The sequence below is a fragment of the Pistacia vera genome, unplaced genomic scaffold (assembly GCF_008641045.1).
Source record: "Pistacia vera cultivar Batoury unplaced genomic scaffold, PisVer_v2 Contig228, whole genome shotgun sequence".
Classification (NCBI taxonomy): Eukaryota; Viridiplantae; Streptophyta; class Magnoliopsida; order Sapindales; family Anacardiaceae; genus Pistacia; species Pistacia vera.
In genome coordinates, this window is record NW_022196033.1 from 395,228 (window position 1) to 414,922 (window position 19,695).

The 19,695-nt window shown below is 35.4% G+C and overlaps 1 protein-coding gene across 1 annotated transcript in view; it reads left to right on the plus strand.

Moving 5' to 3' along the window:
* Positions 1 to 19,695, plus strand: part of LOC116131041 (DExH-box ATP-dependent RNA helicase DExH7, chloroplastic-like) — a 60,328-nt gene that overhangs the window by 24,270 nt on the left and 16,363 nt on the right. Inside the window, 11 exon segments of the mRNA XM_031416691.1 lie at positions 1,472 to 1,551; positions 2,283 to 2,348; positions 2,350 to 2,409; positions 2,587 to 2,610; positions 2,612 to 2,674; positions 3,367 to 3,467; positions 4,438 to 4,495; positions 5,061 to 5,126; positions 6,292 to 6,374; positions 6,506 to 6,689; positions 19,462 to 19,608. Coding sequence (XP_031272551.1) covers positions 1,472 to 1,551; positions 2,283 to 2,348; positions 2,350 to 2,409; positions 2,587 to 2,610; positions 2,612 to 2,674; positions 3,367 to 3,467; positions 4,438 to 4,495; positions 5,061 to 5,126; positions 6,292 to 6,374; positions 6,506 to 6,689; positions 19,462 to 19,608 — 932 coding nt within the window.

Genomic DNA, 19,695 nt, shown 5'->3' on the forward strand with positions numbered 1-19,695 from the left:
ACCAGTTGCCAATCCTGATACAGTTATGGATCAGACCTGGTATATTGATTCTGGAGCAACTAACCACATGACAGCAGATATGAGTAACCTGGTTATCAAGGACAATTATCAAGGTGGCTCCACAGTTCAAGTGGGAAATGGATAAACAATTCCAGTCTCCCAAACAGGTGTGTCCTTTCTCAACTCACAAAATTCTCCTAGGATCTTGCATCTCAAGAATGTGTTGTGTGTACCACATATAGCAAAAAATTTGTTAAGTACATCACAAATTACTAAAGACAATGAAGTTATTGTTGAATTTCACTCTGACCGTTGTCTTGTAAATGATAAGTGCACTCAAGAGGTACTGTTGCAAGGCTTCTTGAAGGATGGTTTGTATCAGCTGAAAGGTTCTTGCTCATCTGTGGCCTCTTCTATTGGAGGCGCTTCTGGTTCTAAAGCTTTCTGTCATGTTGCTGCTGTCAGCAATACAAGTACTAGTATTAGTAGTAGTGATGATAAGACATGTCATGTTCCTGATTGTTTCAGTCTTACACCAACTGTTAGTAACTCAAATAAAGAGAGTGTATCTCAAATAAGCAAGTCTGATGTACTGTTGACAGCATTGTGGCATGCTTGGTTAGGGCATCCACAAGTTAAAACTCTCAAGGATATTATGAATAAAATTCATGTACATGGTTGTTTTGATAATAAAATGTTTGGTGAAGCATGTCAATTCGGCAAAATGTCACAGACTTCTTTTCCCATTTCTGCATCCAAATCCAGAAGACCTCTTGAGTTGGGGCCCTGCTCCAATTTGCTCTTCCGAAGGTTTTAAATATTATATATTATTTGTGGATGACTATAGTAGATACATGTGGATATATCCACTTAAGCTTAAATCTGAGGCATTCAAAGTTTTTACACATTTTCATAAGTTTGTTGAGAATCAGCTGGATGTTAAACTCAAGACTCTACAAACTGACTGGGGAGGTGAATTCAGGCCCTTTACTGAATATTTAAAAGAGCATGGCATTGGTTTTAGACATCCATGCCCTTATCTACATCAGCAAAATAGTAGAGTTGAAAGGTAGCATAGAACAATCACCAAATTTGGATTAACACTGCTAGCACATGCATGCCTTTGTGTTTCTGGTGGCAGGCCTTCTGTACAGCCGTATACATTGTTAACAAACTTCTTCATCTGTTCTTCACTTTTACCATGCTTCAACACCAATAAACAAGAGAAACCTATAAAAAAGAGCTGACTAAGTTTGAACTGGTATTTTTTCATGAAGTTTTGCTGACATTAAGTGGGAGATTCACAGCAAGAATTCTTCCTCCAATTAGAGAAATATGAAATAGTGTATTCTAGAAATAGTTGAATTTAATTCTGACAAGAGCATCATGGTTTATTTTCTAACTAGATTAAATATGTTACTTTTAATATTGGTGTGGTCTGTTCTCTAACTTTTGTAATGCCAATCTGCAGGAGTGAAAAATCTAAAAGTATCTGAAAGTTCTCATCTGAAACAGGAACAAGAAAAGAAAAGGAAAATGCAGAAATACAAGGTTTGTATATCTTTCTTAATTCTCCTTGGAAAGAAAATTTCTCCAAGGCAGGCGAGCTTTTGGCTGTATAAAAGGTTCCTTTGGCTTTTATATTAAAATTTTCTGCCACCCACCAAAAGCTTTTTCTTTTTCCTTATACATATTAGCTTCTCTGGTTTATAAATGGCATGCCTGTTCTGTTTGGATGATTCTTATTTTTATTATTGACATTGTGTATTAACATTATCAGGAGCCTATTTTGAACATTTTAACTTTCAGAAGCTTATTTTGGCAACTTGTGAAAATTGTTGTCAAGTATTTTCCTTTGTTCCTCTGTATGGGACAATATTGGTTCTTGCAGACACAAAAGAATAGTATTTATTTATTCACTACTCTGTTTATATTGCTGGATAACAGTGTGTCGCAATATTTTGTGCCAGAATCTATTGGGTGTAGCCGAAGTAGTTTGTTTCATAACCTCAAATTGAAGCTGGCATTTTCTTTCTGAAATTTTCAAATATTAAATTACCCTTACTTGCATGATAGTCATAAAAATTTCAGTTTCCTACCTGCATCATTATGCATGTACACTTCATCTGGCCACTATAAATTTCTTGGTTTCTGTTCATGCGTTTTCATTCTTGGACCATAAGTATTCTAAATATTCTGGTTCTATTCATGCATTTTCAATATGGTTGAAGTCGGGCATCTCTTTGTTTGATTATTACATATGTACATGTTTTTCCTTTCAGGATATGTTGAAAACCAGACATGTGCTTCCAATTGCTGTGCTGAAAGGTGATATATTGCAACTGCTGAATGAAGGAGAATAATGTCCTTGTCGTATGTGGAGAAACAGGATCTGCAAAGACTACTCAGGTCAAATTTATATTTAGTCTGTCTTTTATGAATTTTTTTTTTTTTTTTGGATATAATTTGGCCTCTAGACTTTATCATGGCCATTTTTATTTTTATTTTTATTTTTTGGTCACTTGTCTTCTCCTACCTTCCAAGAACCACACTACAGCCTGCTTTCTAACTGGCCTTTTAATGTAGGTTCCACAATTTATATTCGATGATAATGATTGAGTCAGGATGTGGTGGAAACTGCAACATTATGTGCACACAACCAAGAAGAATAGCGGTGGGTACATGATTTTTCAGATTAAAGTATTATTTTCTAATCTTTCTTGGTTACATGATACAATAATACATGACTAATCTTTCTAATTAATTTGTTCATGTTATGTAGAATAAGGAACAGAATCTTGGTTCATTATGGGCTTTATTGTAACTTCTGTTTCTATTAATAGAAAATCATGTATTTAGTTCATGCTCTATTAGCATTTATACCTAGAAGATCATTGTTCCATACCTTTTGGAATGGGTTATTTTATTTGCAACATTGGTTGAGGACTATTTAGCCGACATTTTACTTGTTCTTTGCCCCCTGTAGATAAGCATGATTCAGAATCCAGCTTTTGGTTAGGGGGGTGGGCAATTACATTTTAGGACACTTCAGAGATGTTAATAGTTTTATGGTAATTTTGTGATAGAGGATTTGGACTGTGGGGCTTTTACTCACTTTCTTTGGTTGTTCAATTAGCTATCTCACTTTCAAAATTTCATTCTAATAAATATGTTCTGAAGATCTTTCTCCTACTTACTGTGCGGTTGTTATTGCCTATATTGTGCGTGATATTACTTATTGATGAAAGGTCAAGAGATACGTATCTCTCCTGTTTATCAATAAATTTTAGTCTTACTGGTGCTTTATTGTAAAATATCCTGGAAACATTCGACTTATGTATTACATTTTTGCTGCCTTGTATTTAGGCTATTTCTGTGGCTGAAAGAGTTGCTTATGAGCGCTGTGAATCTTCTCCAGGTTCAGATGGTTCTTTGGTTGGTTATCATGTTCGTCTTGATAGTGCAAGGTATATGTTGGCATCCTTTTCTTATTAATTTTGTGAATCTGCTAATGGCATCACATCACCACATATAATGTTTAAGTTGCATTCATTGTTTCTCTGCATTTTGATGAGATTATGGTCTTGTGCTTTTAGCTTGATATCTGCTGATATATTCAATATTTGGTTGAACTGTTCATAGTTTAAAATATGTGGTCTGTTTTTATGTAGCAGTGTGAGATCTAGTTATCAATAAGGTGTAAGAGGTTATAAAAGGAAGGTGGTTCTTCAGGATTACGGTTGCATTTGCTCCTTTTTTAATGAGATTGCAGGAATTATGAAGGGGTTTTTGTGGAGTCGTAAAGTAAATGAATATAAACATTGTATGATGAAAATCAAAATGAGCTTTGACCAAGGTTAGAAGAAACATGCTGTGGGCGCATAGTTGTCAATTATTATGTTAAAAGCTTATTTATAAGCTGCTATTTGTGAGATCTTGTAATGAGCATGATGCTTGTGGAGTGAACTGATAATTGCTAAACATTAAGCTTGGATTTTTAAGGAGCTTTGAAATCAATTGATGACTTTTGTTTTCTGCCGTTAATTAATCCACTCTTTTATATGTCCTTTACATTCCATTGAACTTTATAACCATTGTGAATTGGAGGATTTTTTTGGGGATTTTCTTGAATTGTTGGACTATTCCTTAAAGCTGCTGTATATATATAATTTTGATCTATCTTATGATCTCCTTTTCTTTTTCCGGTATGACTTAAAAATTCTTCTTTATCTCATTGCTTATGGTACTTTTCAACTTCTACTTTTAACTTTTAGTTTTATCCCCAATTTTGTATTTGACGTTTATTGGATAATATTTGTATCCATGGTTTTGTGCCTTTATTGCCTCCAGGAGAATATAGTCCCACTTTTCTTAGAATATTATTGTCGTTTCCTTTTAACTTTTGAACTTCATTTTGCTTGCATTTTATCTATTCAGGAATGAAAGGACAAAACTTCTGTTTTGTACAACAGGTATTCTTCTGAGGAAAATTGCGGTATGTCCCATAGTTGAATTGAATTTACTTAACGAAATGCCTTAATTATGGTTTATTTTCATTAGTATGGTGTAAGATTATTTCAGTAAGTTGCTTGTCATTAATAATTCATAAGGAGCTTAACATCACTTTTAGTAGTTATTCCATTTGATCTAGTGCCTTAGTATCTCTCAGCCTGAGTCTCTCTGTTGTACTATTATAGACTAAACAATCAGATTTGTATTCACCGGTGAAGACATTGGCTAAGGCTTTTGTCTATAGCAAATAGTCTGTCACAGATTCATACAGTTGGATTTGTAGAGTTTTTGTTGCATAAAGGATTCTACAGATCTTTTTGTGTCCTATCAAACAAATGATTTAACAATTATAATCATGATATTTAATAATATAACATTTAGGTAAGTTGAGATAAGAGGAAGCTCCTTGGGGAATGAATTTATTGTCTTTCTGTGAGTTATTTTTGGGACAGGTTAAATTATTTTTTATTTTGCTTATACCAGTTTTTTTTGCTTGCGGGATCTCTATGTGGTCTATTTAGCTTATGATGGTTCTTTTCAATTTGCAGGGGGATAGAAATTTAACTGGCATTACTCATGTCATAGCTGATGAAGTGCATGAACGATCTCTTTTGGTGAGTAATGCAAAATTTATGGTGTTTCTTAGGAATATCTTCATGATCCTTTGACAAACTTAATTGGCAGTCCAAGACATCTCTCCACGTCTATTGATTATAGAATGACTATAATTACCAAATTCAAGGATTTTCCTGTGTTTTGTTTTTGCAAAGGAGAATCATCCATTTTATATTAAGCATTTGGAGGCTTATTACTTTGCATGGATAAAGGTGATATGGAATGAGCTGGTCTGATGCTTCAAAGGTGTCTGTCTTGTATATTCCCAGCAACGCTGATGTTGACAACTATTGGAAAAGCAAAGACCTATATTCAAGTAAATTATCTGATCATGGGAAGCCTTATCCTTGATAGTTTAAAAATGGCACACAGGTCTCAAACTCTGACTTCTAAGAGAATGTTAGTTCAATATATTGATATAATTGTTGGTTTCAGCCGGAGATGATATAAGAGAATGAAGAGAAAAAAAAACAGAGCACCGTAAAAGAAAAACTGATATATATAGAAAGCTTACATATTCATTGATCATGGACAGTATATAGCACTTAACAACTCTCTGCTAATTACACCAACTACAGCAGACATTACAACTTTCAAAATTCAAAAATCACCACACATGTTACTTCTAATACACTTTACTTAAATACCCTTAATTCCCTAAACACATTATTACACAAAAGCACTCCCATGCACGTTAAGACCACTGCTGCATGTAACCTTCTGCATCTTCCAGACACAAGCTTGCAGACTTGACCACTTGAAATATTTCCAGCAAAGCATCACCACATCAACAATAATTATTCAAGTAAGATGTTTCGTAATTGGCGTTAGAAAGGAAAAAGATCCCAGTTTTCCATATTAACGGGATGGTCTACCTTAATTGGAGGACTCTTGATTGTTGTATCTTAATTTCCTGTTGTCTTCATATCTTCTTAGAGTGAACACTGCCAAAATCAAGCCAACACATAGCTTTCTCTTTATTAATAGGCTATCATTTGTGTTTTGTCTGAGAAGAGCCTGTTCTTACATGTGATCTTTTCTCCCAGAGGTTGTCAAGGATAAACAAATTTTGCATTGATACCACTTTGTGAAACTTAGGAATCAAAATTGACCAGTTTCTTTTCAGAAAACGGAAAATAGATTGACCAGTTTCTTCTCTTACAGGGTGATTTTCTACTCATTGTATTGAAGGACCTGCTTGAGAAGCAGTCTGCTGATGGCTCATCAAAACTGAAGGTTATTCTTATGTATATATGCGTATTTCTGTTTTGTTGTAGATTGCAATATTAACTAAGGCATATTGTATTTGTATGTTGTTTACATGTAACTTTGTTTTGATTCTTTCACATAAACTGAAGGAACTTTTCTTAATTTTCAGGTCTGCCACAGTTGATTCAGAATTGTTTTCAAGATACTTTTGACACTGCCCTGTAATTACTGCACAACGCCAAACACATCCAGTGACAACATACTTTCTTGAGGACATATATGAGAGTATCAATTATCGCCTTGCTTCAGATTCCCCAGCTTCTATAAGATATGAAACCTCTACAAAACAAATGGTATTTTGTTTTTGATTATAATTACCTCTAGAATTTAGGGCAAAGAAGAAAAGTGTTTTTCTTATTATTTCACGAATAGCGAAAAGTGCTTTTCTTATTATTTCACAAATAGCAGTACAACTTTTTATAGTGTTTACAATAGACTAAGTTGGGAAATATCCTTAAATGCTAAAGATACAATCCACCAAACTAGGAAAGAAATAAACTATATTTACATCAAATATACACTTGGCAAAAATAGAATGATCTGACCAAATCAAGGAGATTTGGTCAAAGAATCAAAATCTTCCAACACTCCCCCTCAAGCTGGTCTAAATATGTCTTCCATAGCCAACTTGCACACCATATTTTCGAACTGCTTTTTAGGCAATCCTTTTGTGAGAATGTCAGCCACTTGTAGGAATATAAGGCATGCACATTACTCCAGTGTCTAATTTTTCTTTAATAAAGTGCTTATCGATTTCCATATGCTTTGTTCGATCATGTAACACTGGATTATGTGAGATTGAAATAGCAGCCTTGTTGTCGCAGTACAACTTCATTGGTAGTGGTTTGGTAATTTTCAGTTCTTCTAGGATCTTTTTAATCCAAAGGACTTCACAAATTCCTAGGGCAATAGCTTTGTACTCTGCCTCAACACTACTTCTAGCCACCACTACTTGTTTTTTGCTCCGCCAAGTTACTAAATTTCCTCCCACAAAGGTGCATTACCACGAAGTGGATCTTCGATCAGTTACACTGCCAACCATTTGCATCTGTGTAGGCCTCCACTTGTAAATGCCTTATTTTCTTGAATAATAGTCCCTTTCTAGGTGATCATTTTTGATACTTTAGGATTCTGGACACCGCTTCAAAGTGTTCCTTACCTGGAGCATGCATATACTGGCTCACAAGACTCACTGCAAATGCTATATCAGGTCGCGTGTGAGAGAGGTAAATTAGGCGTCCCACAAGGTGCTGGTACAATTCCACGTCTATTATCTCTTCATCTTTAGCAGGAAGAAGCTTCTGATTAGGTTCTAAGGGAGTCTCGGCAACTTTACAACCAAGTAAACTAGTTTCACTAAGCAAGTCTAGGACATACTTGCGTTGTGACACAACAATACCACTTTTTGATCTAGCAAACTGCCCAAGAAGTATTTTAACTCACCTAGATCTTTAAGCTGCCAATCTCTAATACGTCATCCCCTGTTAATATAATGTCATCAACATAAACAATCAAGACAGGTATTTTTCCTTCTTTAGAGTGTTTGTAGAACATTGTATGATCTGCTTGACTTTGGATATATCCATAACTTCTTACAACACTCGTAAAACGCTCAAACCATGCCCTTGGTGATTGCTTGAGGCCATATAAGGCCTTTTTTAGTTTACAGACCTTACCTTTGCCAAGTTCCTCCTCAAATCCGGGTGGTAGCTCCATAAACACTTCCTCTTCTAATTTCATGTTAAGGAATGCATTTTTTACATCTAATTGATGTAAACTCTAGTCAAGCTATACTGCAAGGGATAACAAAATACGAATTGAATTTATTTTGGCAATAGGGGCAAAGGTTTCTTGGTAGTCAATGCCCTATGTTTGAGTAAACCCTCTTGCTACCAATCTTGTTTTAAGTCTCTCTATACTCCCATCAGGCTTACATTTGACAGTAAACACCCATTTATAACTTATAGGCTTTTTATCATTCGGCAGCTCACTAACCTCCCAAGTCTCATTCTTTTTAAGAGCATTCATATCCTCAAGAACCGCCAACTTCCAGTCTGGATTACCTAAGACTTGTTCAACGTTTTTAGGAATTAGAATTTTGGATAGGTTTGTGGTAAAAGCTCTGTATTTACTGGATAGCTTTTGGTAGGACACATAATTGGAGATAGGATGATTTGTGCAAGTGCGGGTTCCTTTCCTAAGGGCTATAGGTAGATCTAAGTCTGAAAGAGATGAATCAGAAGGCAAAGAAATAGAAGTAGAAATGTTACCTGGTTTATTTTGGACCTCGGCTCCTGGAGTTGATGATTGGTGTTGTGCCATATCTGTAGGTAGATTTTTTCTATTGTGATGGTATCTCTTGCGAGTGTACACACGTAGTTCAGGCTGTGATAGTATTTCTCCCCTTGCATTTGATTCTAAGTTTGACTCCTATAGATAAGAGTTTTCCATATTTTTCTCATTTAAAACACTTATGTCCTGACTAGGTGTTGAACTAGGAAAAAACAAATTAGGCATACGTGTCGACATGTGCCAAAATTGGTCTTCACTCACTGTTTTCTCCCCCTGAAGAGAATTTTGGGCAAAATAAGGTTGATTTTCAAGGAACTTGACATCCATACTTACATAAGTTTTTCGAGTTTGAGGAATAAAACACTTGTAGCCTTTTTTGTTAGAGGCATAGCCTAAAAACACACTTTTCAACCCTGAGATCTAATTTGGAGCCAAAATTGAGCAAGAATATGCACAAACACTATGCAGCCAAATACTTTTAAAGGTAGATTGGGAGTTATCCTATTAAAAGGAAAAAAATCTTTAAAATAGGCTAAGGGTGTTTTATAGTTGAGAACACGAGTTAGCATCCTATTGATCAAATAACAAGCTGTTAAAATTACATCACCCCAAAGATATTGTGGAACATTCATTGAAAACATAATTGGCCTACCTACCTCAAGTAAGTGACAATTTTTTCTCTCCGCAATACCATTTTGTTGTGGAGTGTCACGACAAGTGGAAGTATGAGTAATCTCTTTTTCATTTAAAAAACTCCCTAAGTACATATTGAAGTATTCAGTCCCATTATCAGTGTGAAGCAAACTTATTTTGGTTTGAAATTGATTTTCAACCATATTATAGAAATCCTTAAATAGTTTTTCAACCTCAGATTTTTGATGCATCATATAAACCCAACAAAGACGTGTGTGATCATTGATAAAGGTGACAAACCATTTTTTTCCAGTTAAAGTTGTGATTTTAGGACCCCACACATCACTATGGATCAAGTAAAAAGGCTTAGAAGCACAATAACCAATAGTTTTATAAGAAACACGATGACTTTTAGCAAGATAACAACTCTCACAATGAAAAGTAGTATAATCAATATTTTTAAATAAACTTGGAAATAGATGTTTTAAATAAGAAAAACTAGGATGCCCTAGTCTAAGATGCCAAAGCATTATTTGATCTGTAACAGGGATTGAACTAATACTACTAGTCAAGCCTTGAGCTTGTTTATTATCACAGAGATGACCATCAAAATAGTAAAGACCTTCCAGCAAACTAGCATTGCCAATCATCTTCCCCAAGCTCCGGTCCTGGAATTCACAAGAAGAATCAAAGAAGGTAACACGACAGTTAGAATCCTTTGCCAATTTACTAACTGAGATAAGATTACAAGAGAGTTTAGGTACATGTAACATATTTTTAAATTAAATGTTGTTACAAACAGAGAACTGATTGTAATAATTTTCATATTGTATTGGCAAATTATACATCAATAGATACAAGAGAATAAAGAACTAATCTAGGAAATAAATAATCTAATATAGGAAATAAATATTCTAACTTCCTATTTTACAGATTTGTTTCTTATATGTATTGATTACAATCCTAATATCCTATTATAGATTTATACACTCATATTTTACAGATTTGTTCCTATTACGTATTGATTACAATCCTAATATCCTATTATAGATTTATACACTTAATCATGCAATATTTGTAAGATTTTGCATGATTGTCTACAACACTCCCCCTTAAGATGGAGCATAGATGTTAATCATGCCCAGCTTGTTACAAATATAATCAATCCGAACCCCATTCAAAGCTTTAGTGAAAACATCTTCTAGTTGCTCTCCAGTCTTCACATATCCTATAGAAATTAAACATCGCTGTATTTTCTCACGAATGAAATGACAGTCAATTTCAATGTGCTTAGTTTGTTCATGAAATACGGGATAAGAAGCAATATGAAGAGCGGCTTGGTTATCACACCACAATTTTGCTAGCAAAGAGGCCATAAGACCAACTTCAGTCAAAAACTGATATATCCATATTACTTCACACACAGATTGAGCCATAGCCCTATATTCTGATTCTGCACTAGATCGGGACAACAGTTTGCTTCTTACTTTTCCATGAGACCAAATTTCCACAAATAAAAACACAATAGCCCGTAGTAGATCTCTTATCTATCTTGGAACCCGCCCAATCTGCATCAGAGAAGCACTCAATATTATTATGTCCATGATTTTCGTACAAAATACCACGACCTGGAGCTCCTTTCAGATAACACAGAATCTGTTTTAACGCTACCTAATGGTCAACAATAGGAGAAGACATGAATTGACTTACTGCACTGACAGAGTGCGTAATATCAGGACGAGTGACTGTTAGATAGTTCAACTTTCCAACCAGTCTTCTATATCTCTCAGGATCTTCAAATAGTTCACCATCTTTCGTAAGTTACGAATTAGGAAACATGGGCATACTGCATGGCTTAGCACTCAATTTTCCTGTCTCAGTTAATAAGTCAAGTACATATTTCCTTTGAGAAAAGAAGATGCCTTTCTTGCTCCTTGTTACCTCAACCCCTAAGAAATACTTCAACATTCCTAAATCTTTTGTATGAAACTAAGTGTGAAGAAATGACTTAAGTAATGAAATCCCTATAGTGTCACTCCCAGTGATGATAATGTCATCAACATATACAACAAGAAGAATAATGTCAATTGCCGATTGTTTGTAAAAGACTAAGTGATCAGACTTGCTCTTTGTCATTCCGAACTTTGCAACTACCTCACTGAACTTTCCAAACCAAGCATGTGGACTCTGTTTCAAACCATACAACAATTTGCGAAGATGAAAAACTTTCCCATACTCTCCCTGAGCAACAAATCCAGGTGGTTGCTCCATATAAACTTCTTCCTGAAGGTCACTATGTAAAAAGGCATTTTTTATGTCCAACTGATGTAATGGCCAAGAATGAGTAGTCACCATAGAGATAGATAAGCGAACAGAAGTCAATTTAGCCACAGGGGAAAAAGTGTCAGAATAATCCACTCAATATGTTTGAGCATAGCCTTTAGCTACAAGACGAGCTTTAAGCCTAGCCACTGACCCATCAGGATTTACTTTAACAACAAACACCCATTTGCATCCAATAGGCTTCTTTCTAGTAGGTAAGTCAACCAAGTTCCAAGTACCATTAACATCTAAAGCATTCATCTCTTCTATCATAACATCATGCCAACCAGGATGAGATAAGGCTTGAACAGTTGCAGGAAGGGAGACAGAGTCTAGTGATGCCACAAAAGAACAAGAAGAAGATGATAGGTGATCATAAGAAACAAATGAAGAGATAGGATAAGTACACTAACGTTTACCTTTTCGAATAGCAATAGAAAGATCAAGATCACTCAAGGTTGGATCCAACGATGAAGAGTCTTGGGTAGGACATGAAGTATGAGTGTCTTCTTGACAAGGAACACAGGTATCGGGATCACTAGAGACTAGGTCTAACGACGAAGGGACTGGTACAGGAGGTTCCTATCGACGAGAATAGACAATGCAAAATGGAGGTAGTGGATGGACATGCGGTGGTGCCGAAGGAGGAACAGTAGGTGGGGAAGCCTCATGTGTGGGAGTAGCTATAGGGATGTAGCAATATAGATTAGTAAGTCATCGTCCTCCCTCTAACTTGTATAGGTAGACGAAGTAGGAAAAAAATGGGTGTTTTCTAAGAAAGTAACATCAGGTGACACCAGATATCTATTAAGATGTAACACCCCCCTCCAGCCGGGTACCCTTTAAGTATTCCATTAGGATGGAAAATTAGAGAATTCATGCCTGGAAGGTTGTGTAGTTTAAATCGTAAATCCTGGTTACAAACATGTACTATAAGAAAATAAATAAATAAATAAATAAAAACGTGTCCTCTCATTTACATTACTTTCTTAATCAACCTATCAAGATATGACTATATATGAAAAATATGGTTTAAAGAAAACCACAACATCAATTGTTTAATAGTGGAAGCAAATATAAAATATCTCCCATCATTTATAAGCAAAACATATTTACTATTTCATAAAACTCAGATTATAAACATTAAACTATATATATTAAATTCAAAAGCAACATCCTTTATATAACATCATAAGTTTAGTTAGAACAAAAACATGCATGCCCCAAGCCTTCTTGACCGCCACTCGCCGTTACCGCTTTAACCATTACCTGCAAAACATGGAAACTAGGGGTATGAGTGCTAATCACTCAGTAAGGGTATCAATCATTTAACCCTATGTAACATTCTTAAACTTAGGAAGCATCTTATTTACTTGTACATGAACCAAGCATTAATAACATAAAAGTAATATAACATAGCATAATCAATCCATATCAGAAGGCATAACATAATTCATGTAATGCTTTCCTTTAATGTTCACGAATAATGCACATCAATATCACGCATGTATAAGTACATTTTTCTTTGAAAACCTTTTACTGTTTACCGATCAGACTAAGCTGAGGCATGGATTACGGAACCTTTGGCCAATGAGCTAACTTTAACATAAAACACAGTCCCCATGGTCATGCATGCTATGGACTGTTCATTTCTTTTGGTTTAGACATGTGCATGAGTGAGCTCAAGTTCCCCATAACATGCCAACATCTTCCATAAAATTTACAAATCATTTTCCTTCACAAAAATGCATGTCTATGTACCTTGGAAGCATTTTGCTCAAACTTGGGATCAAGTCCCCCTTTTTCATCATTAATATGCTTGACATGCTTTATTCTTAAAAAAAAAAACATACACTTTCCATATATGAACATATCATTTCATCATGACCATTTTGTGGATGCATAACATATTCATAGAACATATCATACTTAGGTTTGTTTATACATACACAAGCTCATAATTAGGTAATACATAACATATTACATATAACCTCCTTGGTCATTCATTACATCAACTATATATGCTCATACAATCATTAAATAATCATAAAGATCACTCATTCAAACATACTTCAAAACCCTTTAAGCATCATTTCCATACTTGGAATCAACCATAGGTTATTAGGCTAAAAATAAATTAAGAAATTAGAGGCACTTTTGAGGTAGTTATTCTGTACAGGTCAGATTCAAGAAGGCATAACTTGAGTTATACACATCGGATTGATATGATCCTGGTCTCGTTTTAAATCTTAGAGATAGGGCTACAAATTTTATGTTTAGGTCTCAACCCAGTTCAATCGGTAAGATACCCAAAAATTACTCATAAAGTCACAGCTGTGACAGGGCAACCATGGTAACATGCCTATTTTAGGGTTTTTCCTTACCTATTCACCTCCACTTACTCCCTAACCTTTCCTAACCATTCTCCCCTGTGAAAAACATGTTAAATGATCAATAATAACCTCCCTTGTAATATGTTAAAAAAACTCATGTCACAACTAATTCCATTGGTTGTCATCAAACTTCAATGTTTTTACAATTCACATATAAATCCATCAATTATATCATCAAACCAAGCTCAATTGCTATTGTGTGACAAGAATTAAGGTTCCCTAATACTAACCCTAGAAACCTAATTCTTATTTCCTATTAAAGGGAGGTTTCCCTTACCTTATGTCAAGAAACAACACTCCTTTGCAAATTTCCTCCTCCTTATCTCCAATTGACCATTTTCCTAACATAAATTATAAGGAAATTTCAATAACTTGAAATACACAATATTTATATAAGATAAGGAGTTGAATTTTACCTCCTAATATCCTTAATAAAGGAAGAAATATAAAACACTTGAGAGATTGCAACTAAGAAACTTGAAACTTTAATGGAGTAGTGAAGAAAAGTATGGAAGATTGTAGAAAACTTGAAGAAGAGAATGAAAAGTGGTAGAAGGCTTATGTTGGCCGACCCATACCATCTAACATCTTCTTTTTTCTTTCTTTATTTTTATTCATTTGACATTTGTCTTTTGCATTTAATGTCCTATAACATTATTTCCCTTTTTGCCCTTAACAATTGTCTTTTAATTACTCCTTAATCCTTCATCATCTTTATCTTGTCAAGCAAACAAAATATCATCATTCTTTTACCACTTTACCCCTAAGGCATGTGCATGGTAGTTAACTTAACACATAAAAAGGAGAAGACTATTTTACCCTTGGACGTATTGGTGGGGTTTACATAAGACTAGGACAATAACATCGATATCCCTTCTAAAGGCTAGAGTAACCTAGAAAAACACATTTAAGAGATTAGGGATCTAACTTGATTACCTGGGGTCGAACATCACGAACAAAACAAATACTACCAAATATCTTTGGGGCAATAGGAAACAAAGGCTTAGACGGGAAGAGAACACTGTAAGGAGTAGAACCTTTCAAAATAGAGGAAGGCATGCGGTTAATTAGAAAATAGACCGTGGAAACTGCATCGGCCCAAAATTGTTTAGGAACTTGCATTTGAAATAATAGGGCTCGAGCGGTTTCAAGAAGGTGCTTATTTTTCCTCTCGGCTACTCCATTTTGGGACGGTGTGTCAACAGAAGAGGATTGATAAAGAATGCCATGTTGGCTCATATAAGACTGAAAAGAACTCGAAAAATATTCTTTGGCATTATCGCTTCTTAATGTTTGGACATAAGTATTAAATTGAGTTTTAACTTCAGCACAAAAGGCACAAAAATGAGAAAACAACTCAGAACGATTTTTCATTAAATATAGCCAAGTTACACGAGAGTTGTCATCAACAAAGGTAACAAAATATTTAAATCCAGGTTTAGACATAATAGAACACGTACCCCAAACATCTGAATGAACTAATTCAAAAGAGACACTAGCCCGTTTATTGACTCTTGGACTTGAAGAAAGATGGTGGTGTTTGGCAAATTGACATGACTCACAATCTAACGAAGATAATTTATTAAACTGAGGACATAGTTTCTTTAACAATGGTAAAGAAGGATGTCCTAACCGACAATGCACCTCAAAAGGGGTCAAAATACTGGAACATGCAATGGTTCTTGACACATGTGTGTCAAGGATGTAAAGCCCTCCAGATTCATGTCCTTTACCAATAATCTACCTCGTTGTAAGATCTTGAAATAGGCAATGGTCAAGGAAAAATGAGATACAACATTTAAGAGCATGAGTGAGTTTACTCACAGAAATTAAATTAAAAGCGAACTGTGGTAGACTCAATACAAAGGATAGGGAAATTAACGGAGTAGGGTTAACAAACCTAGACCCAAGAACACAAGAAGTTGACCCATCAGCTAAAGTAACATTAGACGAGGAATTATGTGACAGATATGATGAAAAGAGACTAGGATTACCTGTCATATGATCTGTGGCACCAGAATCAATGACTCATTTGGAGGATGAGGCAATAAGACATGTATTTGGTTTACCTGACTCAGCGAGAGCAGTGATAGAAGTAGATGAGGACTTCAATGATTCTTGATACTGAGAAAACTTGGCAAACTCATCAACTGAAATCATAACATTGTTTTTAGAAGTATCAATAGCGGCAACATGAGCTGACTGAGGTTTCTGGGCCTTTTTTTGCAACTTTCTATACGTGCACTTTATATGACCGAGTTCATGACAATAGTAGCACACAATCCCTCCTGACTCTTGACTTCGATTCTCATGATAATTCGAACCCCGTCCTCTATTATTTCTCCTGTTATATGAACGCCCGGTGTCATGATTCTGACTTACAAGAGCACTACTCGATTGAACAGATGGAGTGCTTTCTGTACGAAGAACCCTAGTAAATATGTCTTGGAGGGAGGTGATCTCAGAACTAGCAAGAACCTGAGATTTAGCATATTCAAACTCAGAAGGGAGTCCAGCTAGGAAACTCATAATCGCCATTTTCTCTCGTTGAGCTTGTTGAACTTTCACATTAGCACTCACCAGTAGAAGAATGTTAAGTTCTTCATATGTCCTTTTAAAATCCATAAAATAGGTCGTAAGAGACCTATCTTGTTTCTCAGCTCGATAAAAAGCTTTGCATACATAAAAAATACGAGAAACATTCCCTTTCCCAGAATACAAAAAATCTAGATAATCCATCAATTCCTTCACATATTCACAATGATTAATTAAACCAAAACCAAGTATCTCACTATTGATGGAGTTCCGTATCTACAAGAACAACTGGGCATCCTCTCTCAACCACGTTTACTTTGAATCGTCTTCAGATGAATCTTTGGTGAGATGATCATCTTTACCAATGCTTCGCAGATAAAGACGAATTGTCTTACTCCAATCAAAATAGTTATCAGACCCATTAAGCTTATGTTCCGTAATTTTTGACATTACACCATATCAATTATAGACTTATCAGTCATGGTAAGAAGATGAAAATAGCCAACAAAAACTCTTCAAAGAACGAACTCTATACCAACATAAACCAACAAAACTGATACCAACAGAAACCAACAAAATTGTTCTGACCTCGCTGAGATACTGAGGAACTAATCACACAGAATTGCCGGAAATAACAAGACGAAGCCGGGAAGGGCACTCCCCAGGGTGACTCACAAATAATGCTCACTTGGGCAGAAAAGAAAAAAACAACCTAGAATTGCTCTGATACTACAAACAGAGAACTGATTGTAATAATTTTCATATTGTATTGACAAATTATACATCAATATATATAGGAAAATAAAGAACTAATCTAGGAAATAAATATTCTAACTTCCTATTTTATAGATTTGTTCCTAATATGTATTGATTACAATCCTAATATCCTATTACAGATTTATACACTTAATCATGCAATATCTGTAAGATTTTGCATGATTATCTACAACAAATGTTATCAGATAATTTGATGGTTCCTTTCCCAGCTATGGAAGATAAGCATCCATTAGCAATTTGAACCTTTTTATTACCTGGACAGGGTGAGTATGAATGGAACAAGTCTGATATACTGGTCATGTGATCAAAAGCACCTGAATCTATGATCCAAGGTGTAGAATTTAAGTGACTAAAGAAGGCTTGAGAGATACTACATGTCTGAGCAAGGGAAGCACTAGATTGGCTAGGAATTGGACTGGAAGTCAGCAGCTTAATGAGGCAATCCATTTGCTCCTTGTTAAGACTTTTCTCCAAACTCTCCACTTCATTGGCAGTGGAAATTGCTCGATTGTTCTTGTCACCACCCTTGTTGCTCTTCCAATCTACTGGCTTGCCATGAAGTTTCCAGCAAGTCTCACGAGTGTGTCATGGTTTGTTATAGTAATCACACCAGACACGAGGCTTTTGAGTGGAGAAAGACCGAGCAACATTAAGATCAGCAACGACAGCAGATTTTTCAACTGTACCACCAGAAGGCTCCTTTCCCAACATCACCCCTCGATGGCTTCCTCCCTCATTACCTCCGAAAACACCTCTTCAATAGTAGGAAGAGGTTTCCTACCAATAATTCTACCCCTGACCTCATCAAATTCAACATTAAGGCCAGCAAGAAATTTAAAGATTCTCTGTTTCTCCACGGTTTGTTTGTGGTGTTTAAAATCATCTGAGCTCTTCCACTCATAATCATTGAAGAGATCCAGATCTTGCCACAACCTCTTAAGAGCACTAAAATAGTGAGTCACACTTTCTCCCCTTGGCGAATTTCGCCTAGCATCAATTCCAACTCAAAGACTTGGGACTAATTTTCAAAGTCAGAATACATCTGACAAACATTGTCCCAGAGCTCCTTAGCCGTAGAGAAGCACATAAAGTTGGCACCTATTTCTTCTTCCATAGAGTTCACCAACCATGCCATCACCTTTGAGTTTTTTGCATCCTAGACACTGTAAGCAGGATCAGAAGTATCAGGTGCCTTAGTCTCTCCAGTTAAGTAACCAATCTTACTCCGTCCACGAATATACATGCGAACCGATTGAAACCACCTCATGAAATTTCCCTCGTTCAACCTAATAGTTGTAATCTGGACAGAATGGTTGGATTCAATATGGGTAAGTTTGGGGTCAAAGGTTTTGGTACCTTGGGAGGTGACAGAAGTCTCGCTGGATTGTTTAGACATATTGGAAAGAGGGGCTAGGAATAAAAAAACCAGAGAAAAAAACTGAACAATAGCAAATAGAAAATGCTCTATTTTCGGTAAGAAAAACAGAGCAAAACAGAGCACGTTTCAGCAAGAAAAAAAAAAAGGACTGGAGAAGACAATATTCAAAGGACCTAATCTGGCTCTGATGCCATCTAGAATTTAGGGCAGAGAAGAAAAGTGTTTTTCTTATTATTTCACGAATAGCAGTATAGATTTTTATAGTGTTTACAATAGACTAAGTTGTGAAATATCCTTAAATGCTAAAGATACATTCCGCCTAACTAGGAAAGAAATAAACTATATTTACATCAAATATACACTTAGCAAAAATAGAATGATCTGACCAAATCAAGGAGATTTGCTCAAAGAATCGAAATCTTCCAACATTACCTTTACTAGTACATGTTCATGCCTGCTTGAGGCTTCTTTGTGAAGATATAAAATCAACTATAGTTTTGTTGAAGTGATGTGTCCTCATAAAATGACTTAGCCATGTCAAAGTGGTGATTGCTTTTAAGGAAAACCTTTTTTTCTTAATATATTTCATCAAATTAAGATTCTTGGTAAATCAGTTAACTTTTATGGATTGGCATGCTGAATTTTCTTCCTGTAATTATTGTCATGGTTTTTTGTCTGTAAGAGTTTTAAAATCACCCTCTGGGTAATGAACTCTTTTGATTTTGATAGCTGCAGTGTGGTCCTATGAACAACCACAGGGGGAAGAAGAGTGTTGTGTTATCTACATGGGGTGATGATTCTATGCTCTCAGAAGAGTATATTAACTCCTATTATATTCCAATTAGTTATCAATCTTTTGGCAAACAAACACAGCAGAATTTGGTATTTACCTTTCGATGCTAATTTAGCTTTATTTATAGTATTATTTTCTTTCCTTTTACTTTTCTGCATCTGTAACATGAAACTACA